Source organism: Lissotriton vulgaris, chromosome 11 (assembly GCF_964263255.1).
Source record: "Lissotriton vulgaris chromosome 11, aLisVul1.2, whole genome shotgun sequence".
NCBI classification, from domain to species: domain Eukaryota; kingdom Metazoa; phylum Chordata; class Amphibia; order Caudata; family Salamandridae; genus Lissotriton; species Lissotriton vulgaris.
In genome coordinates, this window is record NC_141699.1 from 112,235,730 (window position 1) to 112,259,296 (window position 23,567).

General features: G+C 48.9%; 1 protein-coding gene across 1 annotated transcript in view; it reads right to left on the reverse strand.

Annotated features, from left to right (window-relative positions):
* Positions 1-1,963, reverse strand: part of LIMK2 (LIM domain kinase 2) — a 345,031-nt gene extending 343,068 nt beyond the window's left edge. The window contains exon 1 of the mRNA XM_086942843.1: positions 1,752-1,963. Coding sequence (XP_086798969.1) covers positions 1,752-1,812 — 61 coding nt within the window. The 5' untranslated portion in view covers positions 1,813-1,963. The remainder of the gene's footprint in view (positions 1-1,751) is intronic.
* Positions 1,964-23,567: the final 21,604 nt, after the last annotated feature.

Sequence of the window (23,567 nt, forward strand, 5' to 3'; positions counted from 1 at the left end):
ACAAAACATAGAATAGTATAACATAGCATAGCAAAACAAAACATAGGATAGGAAAACATAACAAAGCATAACATAACAAAACACAACAAAACATACCATAGCATAACAAAACATAGCATAACAAAACATAGCATAACAAAACAAAGCGTAGCAAAACAAAACATAGAATAGTATAACATAGCATAGCAAAACAAAACATAGGATAGGAAAACATAACAAAGCATAACATAACAAAACACAACAAAACATACCATAGCATAACAAAACATAGCATAACAAAACATAGCATAACAAAACATAGCATAACAAAACATAGCATAACAAAACAAAGCGTAGCAAAACAAAACATAGAATAGTATAACATAGCATAGCAAAACAAAACATAGGATAGCAAAACAAAACATAGAATAGCATACAGCATCACTCAGCACCACCACAGCATCACTAGTCGCCACCACAACATCACTGAGCTCCACCACAGCATCAATCTGTGCAACCATTCAACAACAACTGGTTCAAATATGTTATTTCAATGTTTCAAGCTTTATTACAAATGTAACAAAAAGATGTTAATATTTGACATATGTTCTTGGATTTTCGTCACAATAAAATACACTGAACATAATCTTCACAAATGTTATTTACAAAAGTTTAAGCTATTGCCATTATAAATTACAATAACTTATTTAAGTATTAATTATTAAATAAAATTAAAAAACATTGTTATTTGTAATATCAATACATGTAAGTCACGTAAATACAACGCATATTGCATTACAAATGCTATAGGTGTCACATTTGCGAGAGTTATAACTATTGGCATTGTAAATGACAAAGCTATTAATTTCGCAATAAATAAAAAATGTGTCATTTACAATACCAATAGCTCTAACTTTCCTAATACGAGACCTATTGCATTGCAAATGCTTGTCTTTGCCTGCCAGCTACATACAAGGGCGTGAGGTGGCTGCAGCAATAGTTTTACTTGTAACCTAGGAAGCTTGTATGTACATTGCTTATAGTCTAAGCTTATGGTTCATCGTATTTGTAAATAAACTAAACAAAAAGCTGATGTGTTTGTGTGTGTTTTGTGTGGGTGTAACAAGCCAGTGCCAGGAAGGATGAGTTATGAGAGGCGGTCATGGTGACAGTCTGTTACTGGCTTGGGCCATCATAACCAGAGTGAGTTCAGCATTAAGTATATTCCCTTCACAGTGTGAAATGCGGTACACTGGTAAGAGGGGGGGGGGGGAGCTGATTTAGGTTAAGTGGACATCTTGCCAAAGGGAATAGGGTATGCCGACGTAGACGAATGAAGAGTGGCATGGAGTCAGTCAATGGTCCATTCAAAGAATTTGTAATCCAGAAAAGAGGCGTGCGAACCCTAGTCAAATGTGGGGGTGAGTTTTACTTGTCCACGGAAGGACGGAGAGTGCTGCAAGGGGACTCCGGACCAGAGGTAGAGTTTCTGGTGCGGGCTGATGGTACGGGTGCAGGGGGTGGTAAAGGTGAGAGCCTGGGGCGTAGGTAAAGGCACTGGTCCAGGAGACCGGGACTAATTGTCCCTGATGGAGGGCTGCGCCAGGTATATGGTCAATAGGCGGTTGCTACTCACTCGCTACATCCCAACAGAATACCCTCCACCTCACTTAACGTTGCCCTCATCTACCCCCCCCCCCCCCCACATCACTTAAATGTTTCTTTTGCCCCCACTGCACCCCGTGGCGCCATTCTTCCCTCCCACCACTGACCTCCGGGATTTTCCGAGGCAGTCTCCTCAGCAGCCACCGTCCCCGGACTCGCTTCCTCCATGCCCAGTTACTCAGGACCGTTTACTCCCAAACTTCATGCTCCGCTGTCTACGCTGCCAAGGCTGCAGGGAGGTTCGTGACGTCATGCGGTGACATTCCAGTACGGAGCCCGGTGAGGATCAAACCACACCTGAGCGGGTAGGGGTGGGTCTGCGATAGCAGAAACCACGCCCTCTACTAGGGAAAATCACGCCTTTCAGGGAGAAGCCCGCCCCTTCCACACCACTACCTTAATGCACCGCCTTTCGTTTCGTGAATGGGCGTGTCTGAAGGGCTGCCATGTTTGAGTCAGGCGCGAATGGTAGGTGTTATTGACACTTTATCGCTATCTAAACTAGCTTGTTACATTTGTAAACCAGGCTGATTATAAGAAGGATAGAAGTCAGGACACCCCCCTGTATTACACAGGCTCGAGTTCCAGGATGTACCATTCCTACACACTCATTCAAGTTCATGCGTCTCAGTCTGGGCGACTGAAACAACGCAATAATACTTTGTGGTCATGGAACTCGGGCATGGTCCGGAGGCATCGGAGTGCTTTGAAGAAAACAGTTACCAAACAATCACAGCAGGAGTACTTATGGGATACAATCTCACTACGCCTATCGCCAGAGCCGTTTCTAGGTGTTTTGCCGCCCTAGGCGAGAATTAAAACATGCCGCCCCCTCCCTTTTTCTACCATCACTCTCTCCCCCGTCATCCAGGCTAGAAGAATAAATGCATTAGATATAAAATAACTTGTATTCAACATTTAACAATAAAACACATCAAACATTAAATAACTAAATAAGCACTGTTCATGATATTTGAAGGGGTGTCATTTCTGTCATTTATATATTTTTCTTGTTTTCATTGCTAGACTTTTCTCGTGAAAAAGTGTCCCTCATATTCATTGAAATGTCACTCATAATTACAATGAATTCAAGAAAATGTCACACATAGCATCCAATCTGAAACCTTGGCAGCTATTCCTCAGATGTAGGGAGATTCTATCACCTCACCTCAGTCACAGGCCGGAGGGAGGCCTGGACAACATGGGTCCGCCACCGCCCACCGCCATCTATGATCTTTAGCCACATCTCCCCCTGGCTGCCTCCCTTGGACAACAGAATTTAAATATTGGGAAACCCCAAGTTTGAAATTTGTAGTCCGTTGATATGCGTGCAGTGCAGCATGTTTCATAGCTCAACAGTTCAGGCAACATTTCTAAAATCATAGCTGTATGGCCCGTGTTCTGGGAAAAAACAAAAAAAAACAAAAGCGCGCACCGTGAAATCAGGTTAGGTATTTAATTGTTCTGTCACCCTTCTCCCAAATGTTGACTAATGTAACTTTGTGAAACTTTTACAAAGTACATTTGGCATTCACGTTCCCTAATCTCACAAACAGAACCCTCTATACACAGAAGGTTATATCTAATAAGGATCATTTTGACCAGTGACAGTCTCGTACTTAAAAATCAACACTCGCAACAGGTGCTCCAAAACATTTCTTCAAGAGAACCATAGCCAGCCTGCCTGGCCTGCTGCACCTCGCAACAAACAGACCCGCCCCGCCCGCGCCACCATCCAAACCTCACTCAACACCCGTCACCTCACCGCTCACAGTGCTGCTACCCAGCTCTCACTCAGTGTTTTTCGCCAGTCCGGCTGTGACCCCTGAGGACGAGCTCAGAGTCTCGCAGATAATAATTCACTCACAGGCCGCCGCCTCATTTTCATTTAACATTAGCAGGCCTGAGTGAACAACATTATTACATTTAGATTGCATCCGATTCAGCCGAAAAATAAATGTATATTTATTTTCGCAGCCAGCGGCCTTCGCTGAATCACCGGTGCACTGCTCAAGTCACGTACGTTCCCACGACCACCACGGCTGTGCTGTTTGCAGGCTTGTGGTGCTGGAGTCGGAGACAGTAAAAGAAGAGGGCCGGGAGTCGGGACCGGACGGGACAACAAGACTGTGTGGCACTGGTGGCAGCTGCAGTATTAGTAATTATTTAATTCAGGTTAATTCACGGCCATCACAGCAGCGCGCCAGCCGTCCCCCGCACGCGCCGAGAGAGATCGATGGTGAGACTGGTGGTGCGCTGTCGCAGGGCTTCCGGGTTCAGACAGAACTGTCCATAGAGGCTTGGAACCTCAGTGAATTAGGGTGTGCCAAAACTCACCTTAGTACCCAAAAATCCCCTACCAGACTAGCAATCAGTGTCTCATTGGTCATCATAAACTCCGAATGCTTAGACAAACCAGAACATGGACTTAGTACACCTCAGGTAACGTGGAAAACATGAACACTCTTTCGTTATACAATCATTTCAATCCAGAACAGGGAGTAAAAGAGGACACATGCATATTTGAAATGTTTATTCACTAATGCAGTGTTCTCAAACGCAGTATCTTAGCTAATACAAGCAAACATATTATAAGAAACAAAGTAATATGCATAGTCACTAGTCCATAGAACACAAACGGTGAAAGCATAGTATTATGCTAAAATGAATAGGGTTGAACAAAACCTAATTCTCACCCTCCCTAGCTAGTATATTATATTATATCTAAGAAGGTCTCTTGTGGGTTTTAGCAGAGCGGCCCCATACCTCAAGATCCTAGTGGTAAGGGATCACATCATCAGCAACCTTGTCTTCTGCATGCGAAGCACCATCAAGTGTGTTTGTATGCTCTTGTACAAAGCAATATAAAACGTGCCTAAAGCCAGAACTTGGCTGCAGCTGCATGTATGTTATGTCTAGGAACATGCGAAGATCAGTGCTCACAACAACCACTGTGTTGAGATATCCTTGAAGGTTTCAGCACTCACTGTACAGACACAGCTCGCCAAGCAAGGCAGATATCAGTGTAACAACATATTATTCTCGTATGAATCAAAAACATTCTACTAGGTTCAAAGCTAAAGCAACAACTATGTGTCGTGTGCAAAAAGCAGCAGATAGGTAAAATGGCGTTTAAACTCCTAAAAAGCTCATGCTTACTTAACACAGCATACATGCTATATATATCTATATATCAGCGCCGTGCGCGTCACGTGTCACCATCACTGGCTGTCCTCCATGGCTGAAGCACTGCTCACGGATTGGCCAAAAATGTTGCCCAGGACCGTCATTGGTAGCTCTATCCAGCGCTACAAGATTGACGGCCCTGGGGACCCACACTTAGCACTAGTGTGTCTGTCCCGCTCCACACACGCCACTAATCTAGGGTGCGCGCCGCCCCGCCACTAATCTAGGGTGTGCTGTGTGCGCTCGGCTCTAAAGTTTAAACTGCGCAACATGTCCACATGCAGCAGGTGCGCTTGCACAGTGCACTCTACTGCATGATTTTTTTTGCCGCAACACAATGTCGTCCTCACCATTTTGCCGCCCTAGGCGGCCGCCTAGTCCTGCCTAATGGCAGAAACGGCCCTGCCTATCGCGCTACTCACGGAAAAGCGTTTCAACAACTCAGGGGTAGCAAGCACTATATAAATGCAAAACCTATCCCTCTGCTATCTCGCCACTATCCTTCTAAATCCAACCAACTGACCAGTATACCCACCACTCAAATTACTTTCATATTTCACTATACTAATCCACCACTAATCCTTTATGGGTGCCGGAGTAGTGTACTGTTAATCGAAAAAGCGATTTGACGCCTCGTCAGGAGTAAGTGCTATGCAAATGCAATTACAATACAATACAACCTGGGAAAATTAATATTTTGTTACCTGTATTTTTTTAGCATGCTAATCACTTATGAGTGCATCCTAGCACTTTTAGCAAGGGTATGGGGCCAGCCAGGTGGCTAACTCGAATAGTCAATTCTATGTCAGGACAGGAGGCTCCGATTATGCGATCTCATTTCTTTATTAGAAATGCTCAGCAGCCAATAAAAAAACTGTAAAAAAAACTACAGTACCCATGAACACCAGGGTAAACAACCATAGATACCATAGTATAAAAGGTCATGTAGATAGTATCTCTTCCTCTTTCTTTGCTGCTCCGCAGCCAGTTAAGTGTACTTTAACTTTTCTTGAGCATATTTGCTGGTCGTTTGCAAGCCTATTGTATTATCTACGGTTGTTATTATTACCGCTATTGTTGTGCGCTCTATCTTTGTCTTACAGATTCGCTTTAACTACAACACATTGATGCCCACACACCTAGAAGAGAACTTAAGGTAACCAATTGGCTATGTCTTACCATCATTGACAGCCATTATAAAAAAAAATTGTTAGAATTCTGTACTGAATAGGTAGCCCTTGGTGTCCGTTATTTATACTCGAAAAAAGGGGTTAATTGCTTGTCTTGTTACCGGTTAGGCAGATGTCAGTACAGCGGAGCAGCGTATGGGGCAAGACGGAGGACGAGTAATCCTGAGTCCGTGAGTATAGGTCTTGAAACAAGCATTTACAAAGGCAACAAAAAGTGAGTAAAATAACACGCAAAAACCTCCATTAAAGACTGCAACCTTTTCTCTACTTTAGATTGCACATAGCAATCACCCCCAGACGTTTTTGAATGCTCATGAAGCAAGCACAGATTACCTGACAAGTATGACCAGAGCTTCTATAACATTTTTAAGGTTTTTTGTTTCTATGTTGTATATGTCTGTAAGTGTCCTTTCTTTCCGACAGGGCTATTAAGCGTCTGGTTCGTTCCAGGTGACTGCACCTGTTTGAACTACCCATACCCTGGCTGACCACTTTTTTCTTTTCTTTCTTTTTTCAGGTGATGCAATTCGCATTCACTTGAACAAATCCGCTGTAGGCACATAGTAGCCTTTAATTACATACACATGTGTAAACGAGTAGGAGAACATACCCCTCGGGAATGGTGGAGCCCGCGCCCTTCTGATTGTTCATTTCCAACTTCTCCACAGACTCACGAGTGGGAGCACGGAAACGAGACAGATAGCGAGTACGAGGAGAGCGGCCCCTTTAAGTGGGCGTCGACAACTACGGAGGAAGCCCCGGCACTACAGGACGTCACGGAGACCGCATTGGTGAAAAACCAGGAAATCCTGTATGCGGGGTGTGGGAACACCGCGGAGGAGAAGGCGGAAGCGGAAGAGCGGATGCCGAGTTGAGGAAGGCGACCGAGAGAACCGAACGGAAGATTGCGGAGGAGCAGACGGAGGGACCAAGTCCAGAGGCGAGCCAGGAGGCCAACGACCCCGCGAACCGAAATAGTGTGGCTGTCACAGGTACGGCGGCGTTGGGCAGCGTGGGTGGGAAGACGAAGTGCTAGCGAATAGTGTGTACATATCCCTGTTTGTCCATGCCCTTTAAACATTTCTACCCTTCCAATACCTTTCTCCTTCCCTCTTTCCCTACTCATACCCACCCCTCTATATGTCTTGCACGGAGCAATGTTAAACTGATAGCTTGAGACACCGGGTTTCTCCTCACACTCCCTGGGTCCCTTGGTGCAACCCTACTAAAGGACTGTGACCTAACAGCCTTCCTTCTTGTTGGTCTTTCTTTGCATGTGGCGAGCCCATCGGTAACTGGAGTGAAGACCCCTATTTCTGAGTGAAAGGAAACCGGTAGAAGACCAGCGCCACGGACCCCAGTACCTTTGCCCGGGAAAGACTGACCTTTAGGACCAGAAAGATGTTCATTTCAAAACCCATAAGAACCTTGAAAATAAAACCCTCTTTAAACCCTACACCTGGTGTCACGGTCGTCCCTTCACCCACGCCCACAACATGTATATAGAGTTTTTTCACTTTTGTTAAAATTAACATAAAATACACTTTTTTTCTATAACTATCGAAACGTGAGTAAGGTGGGGAAGTTGTACCCCCGTCCTGAAGAAGGAGCTTTGCCTCCGAAACATGTTGACGCACACCTGAGGTACTGCCCATAATCACGACAGGTTCACCTCGCACTGCACCACTTTTAACAGTACCAGCGGAGGAGCCAAGCTCGCGACCGTGATGGCCGCAATGTAGCTCGGCTCCGCTAGGCTTCCTGCCCAACACATATATCCTGCCACAGATCCTGCCCCGAGATTACATACTCGGGAAGACTCGGAAAGATGAAGGAAATCTTGTACTCACCATCTGTCCCGGGGGCTCCTGCGAGCGGCTGATCCGAAGTTACACCCCTGCTTGGTCTGGGGCCTCCGCGGCGTGGAGACCGGGGACTTGCCTCTGGAGGTCAGCCGGCGAGATGGTGTCGACGGCGGCCCCTGGTGGAGAGGAGAGGTCGGCCTGGAGAGGCCGTGGTGCGGTTATGCCGATGGCAACAGATCGGGACCGGTCCAGTGGCCGGAGGGCCCCGTGGTGAGGTGCGGCACGCCATGGACGGGGGAAGACCGTGTAGGAGGCTCCCCCCTTTGTTGCCTCGTCCGGCCATCTTGAAGCCCTGCGCCCGGATTCGGCGTGTGGCGCCCGCGGGGCGGTGGCGCTGACGGTCCCCCTTTTGGTGGCTCTCCTTTCTGCACCCAGATTGTCATTCCTGGGGCTCAGGGGGGCTTCCGCGGTGGCCTTGCTTGAGAGCCCGCTCCAGAAGTTGAGGCGCACGGGGACGCGACTGGATCTGCAAGATGGCGGCCGGCGCCCTTAGTCACGGACTGAACCAGGGCGGCGAATTTGTGTCGCTGAAGTGCACGGGGGTCTGGTCGTGTGAGCGTGAGCCCACGCTTGGTGATGTTCTTGATGCCTTATAGACTTTACGCGCGACCCTGGCCCTCGACACCCTTGTGCTGGATAGAAGGACGGCAGCCATTGCTGTCGGGCCATCCCTCATGGACGCGGCTCGACTCAGAGTGTGTGCTGTTTCGTCCCCCTCTGTTGACGTGAGGAGTGCTGTCAATGTGCATCGGCAAGACTACACACCAGTGGCCCCGGATTCCGGGGTCGCCTGGATCGTGGCGGGCCCGGGCGTGGGCACCGCGTCGGGGCCCGCTCCTGCTCGACCGATTGGGGAACAACGTAGATTGCCGATTCGAACTGCCCCTGCGAGACCCCAGTGCTATCCTGCGGGGACGACTTTACTTTCCTGGGCGGTGAGACTGTACCCATACTGTTTGTTGTTCCCGTTGTCGTTGCTGAAATGTTTAGACGGCCGCAAAAAGTTCTTGCTTGGCCGCTGGTTGCTGGAGTCCTCTGGTTTGCTCCCATGGTCTGTCCTGCTTCGACCATACGGCCTCTCCATTTTGATTTGTTTGCTGCCCACTACTCTACCACGTGCGGCAGCGATGGCTAGGAAAGGACAGGGGTGAGCCGGTTATGGACCCGGAGGACTAATGGTTGGCGGATGGAGATGAGGAGTGCCCTCAACCATGATACTATGGACGATTCCTTCGAAGGTTTATGATACCCGAGACTATGTCGATTTCGTTTTGATGTTGCATTAATGTGTGTGATGGCGGGGGTAGGGGCCGAATCGTTTGATATTTTTTTTTTTTTTAAAACCTTTATTTACAAATGCACAATACACAGCGTCTGCCTACAACCCCACAGGGCCGGCCGCTATGACAAAAACAGGCTGAGCGAGAAGTGCAATACGAGGCAGCACGTTGCTGGAGCAATCTATCACATCGACATTATCGGCAAGGGCGTAATATCATACAATTAGGATAAGAAAGGTTTAATTTTATGTTTTTGTCGAAGAGAACACAAACAACAAACACATGGTATCATAGTGGCAAGGGTTGCTGGAGGTGGGAGGGGGGGAATGGACGCTGGAGAAACAACGAGGGCATGGGGGGGGGTGGCGCACACAAGAGAGCAAAGAATGTGGTGAGTAGAGGAAAGGAACGTAAATCACGGAGAGGAGGGGAGAGGGACTTCGTAGTCAAGTGGAGGGGAACAAATGTCTCCACGATAAGTATTCCAGGGGGCCCAAACTCTGGACCACTTCCCCGGACGCCCCCGGGCCTCATATACCGTCTTCTCTCGGAACATGGACCAGTCCATGTTCTCTTTCCAGGCACTTAACACCGGCGGTCTAGGGGAGCCCCAGAGCTGTGCAATATCCCTCTTCGCAATCATATTGCCTAGGGTGACCCAAAGTGTCTGAGCAGCAGTGCAGTCAGTCGGTTCCCACACATTCAGCAGACAACGACGCGCCTCAGGAAGCAATGGGACCCCCATGACACGACCCATAACGTCATGCACCCTAGACCAGTACGCTACAATCATTGGACATTCCCACAGAACATGAAGAAAGGTACCATCCATCCCACACCCACGCTTGCAGCGTCCGTCAGTAACCAGGCCCATTCGCACCAGACGCATTCCAGTGAGATACACGCGATGGAGAATTTTCAGTTGGACAAAGCGGAGTCGTGCTGGAATAGCCACCTCCTTAGGGGAGGACACAGCGGACTGCCAGTCCTCGTCGTCCAATTCGAGTCCGTCGGCAGTCCAGGCAGCCCGTAGCTTCTCGAGCTGGTCAGCCCTGTTGTTAATAAGCTTCTTGTAAATCAGGGAGATGGTACTATCTGGGACGTGGCCATCTAGAACTCGATCCTCCAAGGGGGAGGACTGCGGAACGTCTGTACCGGAGGGGAAGACAGAAGACAAGGCATGTCTCACCTGCATATATCGGAAGTGCTCCCTATCATCGAGCCGGTATTCCAGCTTTAATGATTCAAAGGACTTAACCGCGCCACGCGTCCAAAGGTCCCCCACAGTACTTATCCCAATCATGTCCCATTTCTCAAACCCTTTCGTCTTCCACAGGTTGCCCAGTCGTTCCGAGTCATACAGTGGCGTCATCCGTGTCAATCTACCACCCCAGCCTGTGGCCACCGTAGCGTCTCGCCACGCCCGCACTGCACATTTCGTCGGCCCCGTAAGGAGTCGAAAGGGGGCCTTAGAATATAGCGCCCTATTAAAGTTACCACCGGGCAACAGCAGTTTATCTAAAGCAAAGGCAGGGGCGGGCTCCGGCGAGTATGTCGCATGGTTGATGGCGCTCAGGTGCGAGGCCCAGTAGTATCGTCTAATATCCGGCAGCGCAATACCTCCGTCGTACCAGGAGAGCGTGAGCTTAGATAAGGCAATGCGGGCACGGCCATCCCAGATAAGTTGCCGCTGCAAACTCTCAACTTCATGGAAATAGCGGGCTGGAACGGGGTCGAAGAAATTCTGCAGGGCATAGAGGAAGCGGGGAAGCGACATCATTTTGAAGAGCGCCGCCCGGCCCAATGGAGATAAGGGCAGGTCGCGCCATCGCCGAACATCCTGCTTCAGTCGGCGGAGCGGGGCATACAAGTTCCGCTCATAGCGGACAGAAGAGATCATGGATACATGGACCCCCAGATATTTAAAACCGTCAGTCGCTACCAGGATGGGAAATCTGCGCGGGAGAGGCGGTAGAGTACCAGCTATGGCATAGACACAGGACTTGGTCCAATTAATGACCAATCCCGAATTTTTACCGAAGGACGTGAGGACGTCGAATAGAACATTGAGTGACTTCTGAGGGGAAGTAAGATAAAGGAGGATGTCATCCGCATACAAGGAGACACGGTCCTCGAGGTCAGGGGACCATCGGATCCCTTTGATCGAGGGTTCCCACCGGAGCCACGCGGCAAGAGGTTCGAGTGCCAAAGCGAACAAAAGCGGAGAAAGGGGACATCCTTGACGCGTGCCACGGCCCAAGGGGAAGGGGTCCGAGCACCTTCCATTCACCGCGACCTGAGCTAGCGGCTGTTCATAAAGAAGCTTGACCCATGCGATGAAGTTAGGGCCGAAGCCAAATTTGGCGAGGGCTGCCCATAGGTAGGGCCATTCAATGGTGTCAAATGCCATCGTGGCGTCAAGGGAGGCGATCACTGCTGGCTCGGCGAGAATAGAAGCTCTCGCGAGAACACTGTGGAGCCTACGCAAATTAAGAGCAGTGTTCCTGTGAGGGATGAAACCGGATTGATCCGGGTGGATCAGGTCACAAATCACAGCAAGCATCCGATTGGCCAGCACCTTAGCGAGGATTTTGGGTTCCGCATTAAGGAGGGAGATGGGGCGGTACGAGGCACATTGGTCACGAGGTTTGCCATCCTTATGAATGACCACTATGGTAGCGAGGCGCTGCTCAAGGGGGAGGCATCCAGCCTCAACCGCCTCGAGAAACATGTGACGCAGGTGGGCGGCCATCTTGTCGGGACAAAGTTTATAAAGTTCAATGGGGAGTCCGTTAGGGCCCATTGCCTTACCCGAGCGAAGGGAACGAATTGCGAGGGCAATCTCGTCGACGGTAAAGGGGGCCTCCAGAGCGAGGCAATCCGTTTCAGACACAGTAGGCAAGGCTATGTCACGCAGGAGTAGCCTGGAGTCGGCCTCATCTCGATCACTAACAGGCGTATAAACCATACGGAAGTGGTCAACAAAACACTCAACAACCTCACCCGGATCAGAGACATTCACACCAGAATCAAGAACAATGGAGGGAACAACACGACTCGCACGCTCAGTCTTATCCAGCCACGCAAGAAGCTTACTAGCCTTGTCACCCACATCATACAGTCGACCAAGTTGATTGGACCGCATCAATTTAGCAGCGTCCGTGACACAGGCCTTATAGTCCGCTTGTTTCAATTCCAATTCATGCAGCAGTGCAGGCGTGTCATTCCCACCCAACTCACTTTCAAGCGCAGTGATTTCGGTTTCAAGAGCCACAACAGCCTCCCTCTTGACCCTACGCTCAGTGGCAATGAGTGACAAGGCGGAGCCCCGAATAACCGTCTTGAAGGCCTCCCAGAGAACAGTGGGGGAGGCGACTGAGCCCAGATTATCAGAAAAATAGCAATCTATTGCCTTAAGCACATCGGAGCGGAGCCGGGGGTTTTTAAAATGCCAGGGCGGGATCGGGGGAACTCTATTGCCAGGCAGACTACCCACAGAAATCGTAATCAGCAGGGGGGAGTGGTCCGAGATACCCCGGGGAAGATGCCGATTCTCACGAACAGTGGACAAAGTGGAGGCTAACATAAGAAAATAATCGATACGGGAGAGGCTGCCGTGCGCTCCAGAGTGAAAGGTGTATTGTTGGAGAGCGGGATGCAGTGAGCGCCAGACATCCACTAAACCAAAAGTGTCAGCCATTTCACTGAGCCACATCTGGGACTGTGGCAATACTCTGGGGGGTAGGCGGTCGCAGTCGCCGGACATGACAGAATTAAAGTCCCCGCCCAGGACCAACAAGCCATCTGGCAGCCCAAGGAGAGTCCTGCCTAAATCAGCATAAGTGGTAGCCTGCAGTCCCGGGGGGATATAGACAACAACAAACACTACCTGTTTACCCTCCCACCTCCCAGAGACAGCAGCATACCGCCCACGCCCGTCCAGGACAACATCATCAATAGCAAGAGCAAGGGAAGACTTCACCATAATACCCACACCCCGGGAACCCGAGGTGAAACCCGCATGTGCAACCAGTCGATAACCCCGGCGGTCTAAGGCCTTGCAGGCATTGCCAATCAAGTGGGTCTCCTGAAGGAAAACAACATCCGGGGCGTGGCGCCTCAAGAATTGCAGTACAATGCCCCGCTTAATCCTGTCGCCCAAACCATTTACGTTCCAAGAAAGAATCCGCATTTCACCCCCCCCCATTACGACAAAAACATTCCACACCCACCCCCCAGCAGCACCCACTATGAACAGTAATTGCAAGATATGAAATACCATGAAACAGAGAACAGAACAAAGTAAACGAAACACAACACAGTCCCCAAACACCAACCCCAGAACCCAAACCCGTTACAACACCCCCCTCCCTGCACCCCTGCTGACTAAAAAGCCACCCCCAACTGCAGTGTGCCTGTCGCCCCATACGTCTACACAAAGAACCCCCTGAGGAGGAAGGGAGAAATCACCCGTTACCGCACCGCCACGGGCAGAGTCATTAGAGAATAAGTCAATATGTACAATACGTTGCATAGTCTCAATCGAAACCTCCAGGGCATCTGTTACTCCTGGGTCGCTGCACCACCTTCCGCACCACCAGGGCCTCCGCTCCCAAAGTCATCTGCCGGCAACGAGTCCAACCAGTCGGCTGCACGTTCAGGTTGATCAAAGAAATAGGCACGTTCCCGATATTCGATCCGGAGCCGGGCTGGAAACAGCATGGCATATTTCAGACCCCGGTCCCTTAGGCGACGCTTCACTCCGAGGAAACCTGATCTTTGCCGCTGCACTTGAGGAGTGAAGTCAGGATATATTGAGACAGAGGCATTGTCATACTTTAGGGGACCATGTTTACGGGCGGCCTGGAGGATAGCATCTCTGTCCCGGTAGTGAAAGAGCCTGGCAATGATAGGCCTCGGCGAGTTCCCCGGCTTCACTTGGCCTCCGGGAAAACGATAGGCACGCTCTACGGCAAAGAACTTACTAAGTCCTGCCGGAGCCAGTTGGGCGACTATCAGTTCCTCGACCAAAAGGTCAGTCGCTACCGCACCATCGCCTTCCGGTACTCCGACAAGGCGTATGTTGTTTCGCCTGGCCCTGTTGTCATAGTCCTCCATCCGCCTGAGCAGTATGTCGTGCGATGCACGCAGGTTGCCAATTTCGGATTGCGCCTCAGCCATATCGTTCACCAGGCTCGACGTTTTAAGATCCAGTGCCTTCACCCGCTCATTCGTTTTGGCCAGGTCGGCCCGAATCAGAGTCACATCCACCGCCACCGTATCTATTTTGGTCACTACGGCTTCAAACTGTTGGCCCATGTCAGCCTTGAGTCCAGTAATGGCAGCCATAAGGTCTTGGAGCGACACTTCCGAGATCGACGATGTGTCCGTTTGAAGTCCTTCAGCACCCAAGCATACGGCCCCGGGGGAGCCTCTCGGCTGGGTGTAGCGTTCAATCATGTTCGTCTGGATCGTTCCCCCCCCGGGACGCAGCCTTCCGACGTCTTTCGGCCTCCGCTTTCGTCGCCATCTCGCAATCAGAGACTGCCGGTTAGCAAAGGAAGTGGCAGGCGGGTAGAAAAGTCTCGAAACTCCGATGCGCCACTGAGACAGAGGTGTCGCGGCCTCTTTACCAGTCCAACGGAGGAGCGTGTAGACTGAGAGGGCAGCAGGCAAGGCAGAGTAGGAGGAGACAGGAACAAAGGGAAGGAAACCGAAAGTGAAAGCAATACACCTCCGGCGGGCCAGATGCCAGGCAGCCATTGTTGTTCAATTACAGGTCGGCCACAGTGGGCAGCCGAGTCCCCGGTCGCGCCCGTGGGCAGGCCAGAAAGTTGCAAGTTGCAGAAAAGTGGTCCCCAAGGTCCGATTTCGACCGGAAAAGGATCGGTAGCATCAGCGAAGATAGCGCTGCAAAAGCCCGTCAAAATGACCAGGATAGGTGAAGGATAGATAAAGGAGGACGGCGCGGGTCTCGGGAGCTCTCTGCTCACGCGACCATCTTGGATGCCCGCGTAGCTCCTCCTCCCCGAATCGTTTGATTGATGGCTTTCCTCTCCCCTTGGTTCTTTTTCCTTTTTGACTCTATTGTTTCCTTTCCCTCTCTCTAACTTTTCCTATATTTCGGGTCTCTTATTTAGGGCGACAGGCACGCTGCTGGGGGGGTAGGCCGTAGCTTTCTGCAGGGGTGCAGGGTGGGGTGGGTGGGTTGGGGTCTTTTTCTGATCGTTTTTTAGTTTCTACGGCTCTTTTGTGTCACTTTCTTAGGACACTGTGGCTGTGCGTGTGTCCCACAGTGTGATTGCTTGTGGGGGGGGGGGGGGGCGAGGTATTCAAACTTTATACAATATTGATTGCACAGGTATCCTGACTTGAACGCCCCACCCCCAATAACGTGGTTCCCAGTCACTTTGCTCGCCCTTATCGCTGTGGGGGCGCGTACAGCAGCACAGCGCTCCTTCTTCTCTTTCTTTTTTAGCGTTCACCCTTTTTCTTATCTTCTAGGTCAGTATAGAGAATGACTGTAACTCCTTTTGCCGTTCTGTTTACTCAGTAATGTATAAGTATAACAATTTGGTGGTCTGTGTGCACGTGGCGGGCTACGATGGGTACTGATTGGGAATATGGCATTTATATTCTGATTGCTGTAGACTATTGCTGATAAACGTTTTTATTGCTACCTTGATGCTTTGCTGCTTGATTCGTGGCCCACTATGGGCACTCAGATGATTAAACTGCAACTGATCCTATAATTTCTATTATAAAATTAACCTTCTTTGATCCTGCATCCGGCGGTCACACTCAGCTCCTCTACGATTGAACTACTTGTTCGCAATATACTGGGTGACTGCCGTGAAACCTCTTTATTGATTTACGTGCTTTTCAGATTGTTTCGTGGCCGGCCTAATTGGTTGTAGGCCCGTATTTGTATGCTACTATCTGCACAATAAAGGTTTTCAAAAATTTAAATTAAAAAAAAAAAAAAAACAGTACCAGCCCGGGGTCTTGAATAAACTTTTTCTAGTCAACCCACGAGCCAGGTGCTTTTTAATTTTTTCACCTCAACCCACCACTCACATATATAATATACTCACTCACATACACCACATATAGTCATTACTATAAGTGCTCCTGCGTAGTCGTAGGTCGCAGCACGCCGCATCCCGTTAGAAGGGTGTGAAGACCCCAATGATGAAGCATGACACCAAGGGGCCTTTTGGTGTGTGTGAGGGGTATTTTATCAAACAGTGAGTGCTCCCACACGACCATGTTGGACACTCTTTCTTTACCCCAGTAGGATTCCTTTTGTTTATATGAATATGTGTGTGGAGTAAGAATCCTTCTGTGTTACTCTACCTCCCTTCTTTGTTAATTTAACCCTTTGCTATGCTGCACGCTCTGTTCGGGGCAACCAATATTTTGCATTGATTTATAAACTGAATCATGTATATATTCTTTGTTTGACGCTGAGACAATAGATTAAAATATTGTCCCTGAATTGGAAGTGGATGCTGTTGCCTTTATGTTTTTATGAATACATACATACATTGGTTGGAGCTGATTAATGTGTATATGCTCTAAATTTATAGGACTAGGGATTGATTATTGATTGACTCAAATTATTTAACTATAGAGGTCTTGGACCATTGTTGTTTAATATCGGCGTCTTTTTGCATTGCCGGTGCTTTTCTGCCCGGGTTTTGGCTGTTTGCTTTGCCGTCTTTCGTTCTTCTTTCGAGACTGTGTCGCTTCGTTGCCGGCGTTGTGGGGAACGTGTGATCACCTCCTTGAGTCAGGGCGCCTCGCGCCCGCGTCTTTTTGCATTTTGTGGAGTGGGAGACGGGGTTTGGAGCCTAGCTCATTGTTCGCGAGCGCTCCACTTTACATATTTCAGGCGGCCGTTACCAGACATGCGCGGCGGCCATATTTGTTGCTTTTTCTCCGTGTTTACACGGAATTGGTGACAGAGAAAGGTCGTTTTACGCGTCCAATGCCCACAGCCTGAATATTTTCCCCCTTCAACGCCCATTGCATGTATTTAAGCTTTGGGCTGTATAATTGAGCATAGGCTTTGCCTAGGGTGACTGTTTTTTCTGGCAGCAAGCCCTCCCTCCACGCTTTAATATTGAACTAGGTTCAGGTACTACCTGTCCTGTTGGCTTGTTGTGGGGTTTTTTGTCACTCCCCCTGCATTGTGCCTTTGGCCACAATTATTTTTAGTCATCTGGTGGGCATTATTGTTACACGTTGTGTGACCATGGAAGAATATTTTGACGAAGACGACTACTACTATGACGAGGATGCCTCTGGCTCTTTGGAGCATGATCTAGTTGAGGCTTTGGACCAGGGTGTGCAACACTCCGTAAATAAAGCGCTTGTGCGTGCCATTAATCCTTTGAAGCGCCATTTAAATCAATATGTGCAACAGCAAGGCTGGTTGCCTGCCTCACGTAAGTCCTCTAAATCCCCTGTAAATCCTCACAAATCAGATTTTCAAAAGTTGGCCAAGAGTCTGGCCTCTGACAAATCCAAGACCGCCGTAGGGGCTTCGTCAGCCGCCCCTCCTATTACTGATACCGACGACACGCGTTCTTCTAATTCCTCTGATCATGATGATCCTCCCCCTAGGAAGAAGGTGTGTAAGGAACATTTTGTGGATGCTCCCACGCATCCTCCTCTGCTGACTTTTGATCCTTCAGATATTGTTCATCCACACTCCACTTCGTGGCTTCCCTCCCCTGCTGTGGCAGAGTATGTCCAGACTCACATCCGCTAACCTTTTGAGAAGGATGTCAGGGCTCGACTTCGGTCCGAATGCCCTCGGCCGGACCTCGCAGACCATTTGGCGGAGACTCCAGAAGTTGACCCCACAATGGTCACCTATTTCAAGAAGTACGCCAAAGATCCGAAGAAGGGTCTAGACCGATCTTGACATTCCTGTCAGGACAAGGTGCTTGACTTATTGGGTCCTCTCACAAAAATCCTGGATCTTGGTTTTCTGGCAAGGAGGCTTCGGCCTTGGTTGACCCAGATGAACTTATTGAATGGGCGCAAAGGGCTTTTTGACAGTTGGGTAATGCCAACTGTGCGATTTCATGTGAAAGACGCCGTTCTATTCTTCTAAAACTGGATCTGAAGTTGGCAGAGCTTTCCTCCTCAGAATCTGGTCCTGCGGCTCAAGGTCTGCTATTTGGCCAGCCCTTTTTGAAGGAACTCACAAAGTTTGTGGCCACCTTCAGTGGCCTGGATAAGGCTTAAGCTTCGCTGCGGCAAGCATTTTGTCCGGTTTTTGCCAAGGCCGGACGACACAGGGGACGCTCGTTCGTCCGTGGCTCTCAACAACCTTCCCAAAGGGGGTTCCAGTCCCAAAGAGGCGGCGGTCAAGATACCGGCTACAATACCCGATCAAACTTCTATCCCTCTCGCAAAGGGAGAGGGCAATATAAAAAAGGACGTTCCGGCAGAAGCCACGGTGGCTACCAGGATTCCAACACTTCAGGTGAGCCTGATTCCTGCTTGTGTTGTGGTGCTGGGGGGCAGGATACCATTTTTTCTAGACAACTGGCGTTTAATCTCCAGCGATGCTTGGGTGCTGGAAACTGTTCAAGGTTACAGAATAGAGTTTTATCAGCCCCAGCATCAGCCCCACCCACCCACTCCTGTGTTTTTCCCTTCAAGATCAGGAATTAATTTCCGCAGAAATAAATTCACTCCTCGAAAAGGGGGCAATAATTCTGACTGTCCATCATCCCAATTGGTTTGCCAGCACAGTGTTTGTGGTCGAGAAGAAAGGGAGCGGATCGCGCCTAGTTCTCAATCTGAAGGACTTCAACGGAGGGGTCGTTTACAGGCATTTCAAGATGGAGGGAATCCATCTGTTGCGAGATCTTCTTCGGGAGGGGGACTGGATGGTTCGTCTCAATCTCAAAGATGCATACTTGTCAATTCCCGTCGTCGGTTCCTTCAATTCCATTGGCTGGGGACTTGGTTTGAGTACAAGGTTCTCCTGTTCGGCCTCTCGTCAGCACCTTGGTGCTTCACGAAACTTCTGAGGCCTGTCATGGAATGCTTGCGTGCTCAGGGTGTTCACCTGATTACTTACTTGGACGACATTCTGATTATGGCAGACTGTCCTCTCAAACTCCTAACTCATCTGGAGTGGTCTATCAACCTCTTACAATCTCTGGGGTTTCTGGTGAACATTCAGAAATCAGTCTTGACTCCGACGCAGGTGATAGAATTTCTGGGCTTCAAGGTCAATTCACTTTTGTGTCAACTTCTCTTACCCAATCAAAAGATTTGGTACATCAAGAGGGAATCGACTTCGGTTATTTCTAAACAGACTGTGTCATTTAGATCGTTAGCACGAGTTGTAGGTCTGTTGGCGTCTTCCATTCAGGCGATCTTCCCGGGTCCTCTGCATTACAGGGCACTTCAGCGTTTGAAGATCCGTCATCTCCAAAAAGGCCTTCGCTATTCGGATCTGATTCCTCTTTAAGAGGAAGCGAGGTGGGAGATGCAATGGTGGTTGGACCACATGGATGACTGGAATGGTCGAGCCCTGTTCGGCGCATCTCCGGAACTAGTGATGATTCCCAGAGTCTTGGCTTGCACGAAACGTTATCGGCCAGAATTGATTTTGATTGCTCCTCTGTGGAGGGCTCAAGCGTGGTTCCCGGTTCTCCTGGAGATGTGTTGTGCAGTGCCTCTCCTTCTTTCCCAGAAGTGGAATCTCTTGTTGGATCCTCTCGACAATAGGCATCCCCTGATTCTATCAGGCAATCTCCTTCTGCTGGCATGGCGAATTTCGGGGATCGCTGGACGATCCCAGGCCTTTCTCTAGACGCTTCCAAGTTTATCAGTGTAATGATTGAAAGCAGCGCAAGAATTCGCATGCGCCACTAACCTGAGTCCAATGCCCAGCAGGGACGACTGGATGATTGTCCTCACCACCTCCCGCTGCACGTCGCCCAACAATGGGACAATCACCGCTATTGGAGCGCGCACAGCCGGAGGCCGCAAGGAAAAAAGGTGGAGGGATGTGGGTGTCTCTGATCTCTTCAGTTCGGATTCTTGGGTTAGCGGCTTTACTGGGAAGACCTCCCTGGAGGTGGGTGAAAAGACAGAGAGAGGCAAATGTAATTCTGTACTGCCGCGAATAGCCCCACTTCCCCTGTGTTCCGGGACTTACCACTGTCGTGCAATGGGGACTCCGTGAATGAAGTCTGTAGGTTATATGGGTGAAGGTATGTCTGCTCCACAGGGTTCGAAAAGTTACATCACTTTTCAACCAGGTTCCAGCAAGGGAAATCAGAGAAGTCGTACTTTCCACGGTAAGTGTTTCTAAACCAGGCAATGAGTATCGAAAGACCCAAAATACACCTTTTGGGTAAGTATAGCAGTAGCGTTTCTGCAGGCTCAAACACGCTGGTAGTACTAGGATTCAAATAGGTAAAACTAAGAATGGTGCGACCTGCACCGGTAGCAATTTAGGCTTTGAAACGGACAAAAGGAAAAAAGATAGCGGAAGAGAGCGAGCCCGCTCTCCTCGAGGTTTCCAAACAAGCGCGGCTCTGTTGTACTCACAGGGACGCGTTGGGTATCTGACGATCTGACCGCGCAGGCACTTCGTCGTCGCGGCGGGTGTTTGTTCTTCTGACCACGCAGGCACTTCGTCGTCGCGGCGGGTGTTTGCTCTTCTGACCACGCAGGCACTTCGTCGTCGCGACGGGTGTCTGCGATCTTGACAAGACGGCTAGTCACGAATCTCCAAGGCAGAACTCCAGATGCACAAACATACAGGGAACGGACCAGGAACAGGATTGACAAGCCCCGTTTTGTTCCAGGGGTGGAGCTTAAGTAAGTTCTTCCCATTGTGCCTGATCCCAGCGCCGCTTGGCCTTCTGGGACTGGTAGTTTTTCCGGAGATGACCTAAAACATGATATCTGCGGCGACCTGCCGTTCTGCCGAGGGCGATCGCTACAATCAGTGAGGCCTGGTCACCCAATACTCAAACGCTACAGGGGGTCCTGGAAGCGATGGTGTGTTCAACGGGAGGTTGATCCCACTTCAGCGGATGTCTCCATGATCATTAATTTTTTGGCCTCTCTTGCTTCCTCCAGTTTGACTTATCCGACTGTCAACAATTTTCGTTCCGCCATTTCGGCGGGCCATCTGCATATTGCTGGTAAACCTGCGGGTGAACATCCTCTGATTGCCAAGTTACTTAAGGGTATCTGTCTGGCGAAGCCTCCATGTCCTAAGTACGTCTCTTTATGGTATGTTTCCATTGTTTTGAGATTTTTAGAGGCGTGGCCTCCCAATTCATTATTATCCCATAAACAGCTGTCAGCCAAACTGACAATGTTATTATGCCTTGTTTCCTGCAAACGGGTGTCTGATGTCCGTGCTTTGGATCTGGCGGGTCGCAGTTTTACACCGGAAGGTGACACATTTCTCCTTTCCAGACGTACCAAAATGAATACTACTTCGATTACCTATCCTTCCTTTCCTAATCATCCCAACCTTTGCGTTGTTCAATGTGTCAAGGATTATGAAGTAAGTACTGCTCCTTTACGTTCAGATATGCAAGGACAATTGTTGATTGCTTTGCAGAAGCCATTTCGCCCTGTTACCCCAGCAACATTAGCTCGCTGGGTTAGATGGCTCATGTCAGAGGCTGGCATTGATGTTTACATTTTTGGTGCACATTCAGCACGTGGGGCGATGGCTTCTAAAGCATTCTCGATGGGTGTCACTTTATTTGACATTATTAAGGCCGCAGATTGGTCTTCTGATTCAGTGTTCAAAACGTTTTATTACAAATTAATTGATCATATTGCTTCTGTAGTGGTGGATCAGCTTTAAACAAGCATAATCTGAGCCTCCTGTCCTGACATAGAATTCAAAATTTGCTAAAATACGTGACGAGAATTTTCAATTCTATTAAGGACAAGGAGGCGAGGATTATCCCACCCGTTGTTATGGTTTTCCTGCATATGTTGCTACTTTGAACAGATTCTGATATTTGCATATGAATTTCTTCAAATTCCTTGTTTCTTCTACCCCCCCTTATTTCTAATTTCATCGGGAAACATCCTTTACCACGCGGATTTTACTCCCCAAGGCTTTAACAACGCGTCCATTACAATGCCAGTCGTAACCACAACTTGCGCTGGAGGGCGCTAGAGGATTAGGAATAGTATATTTACTATTCCAACACCTTCCCTAGTGTTCACGGGAACTGGTGTTAGAATAGTAAATTATACTATGCTCAATCCGCGCCCCCAACGCAAGTCGTGGTAACGACTTGCGTAGTAAGGGACGCGTTGTTAAAGCACGCGTTGTGACGGTACGCATCGTACCGTCATACATCCAATTTCAACGTATATACTGGATGTGTATTACGCCTATATGTCTCTTTTCAGGTTCTGACCCGAAGTAGAGGTTTCCTGTGACACCTGGCTTCTCTTGCCTTTCGATGGACAGATGCCTGCATTCCTCGTTCAGCTGGACTTCTGCTGCGGCCGATGACTTCTTTCCTGATGTTCCACGTTTTGAACTTACTGTTTTGATTTGAACTGTTTTCCTCACCACAGAAAGAGGAAGAGATACTATCTACATGACCTTTTATACTATGGTCTCTATGGTTGTTTACCCTGGTATTCATGGGTACTGTAGTTTTTTACTGTTTGTTTATTGGCTGCTGAGCATTTCTAATAAAGAAATGAGATAGCATAATCCTCGCCTCCTTGTCCTTAATAGAATTGAAAATTCTTGTCACGTATGTCCGCAAATTTTGAAGTCTTCACCTTCTTGAAGTGTGCGCGCTTGTGTTTCAGGAGCCAGGGGAGCTAACTGAAGTGTTATGTGAAGTGGGAATTAAAAGCGGATAATCAAGAGTACATGGGAGATAAGCTGCAGACATTTAAGATTAAGTGAGAGAAAAGAAAGATTTAACATAAGAGTCTCACAAAGAGAAGAGCTCTAAGATACCTTTTTGGAGGTAGCACGGCAAGTGTTAAATACATGGTCGGAGGGAGGTACTTGGAAATTCTTGAGGCACTTCTCAATAATGGTTCATGAATCGCTCTCATTTAAAGGGGAGGGGGGGGCTCCAAGAACAGCTATTGTACCGTTCTTAAACCCCATTTTGGGCCCAAAATTTTCATTTTGTTCAAGTAGGTACGCAGGCAGAGAGGAGTGCAGTGCCTGGTGTGTGGTGTACGCAGTTTAAAATTGGTCTCTTGCCTTTACTGGCTGCTACTGAAGGGATAGCAGGATAGGAGTGACGCAGTCATATTTCTTGTAACAAAAGCAGCCTGCAAAACATAGAACTACTCTTGGTGCACTTCGGGGATGACTGAGAGGAGTAAGATCCGGTTAAATAGTGTGGAGAGAA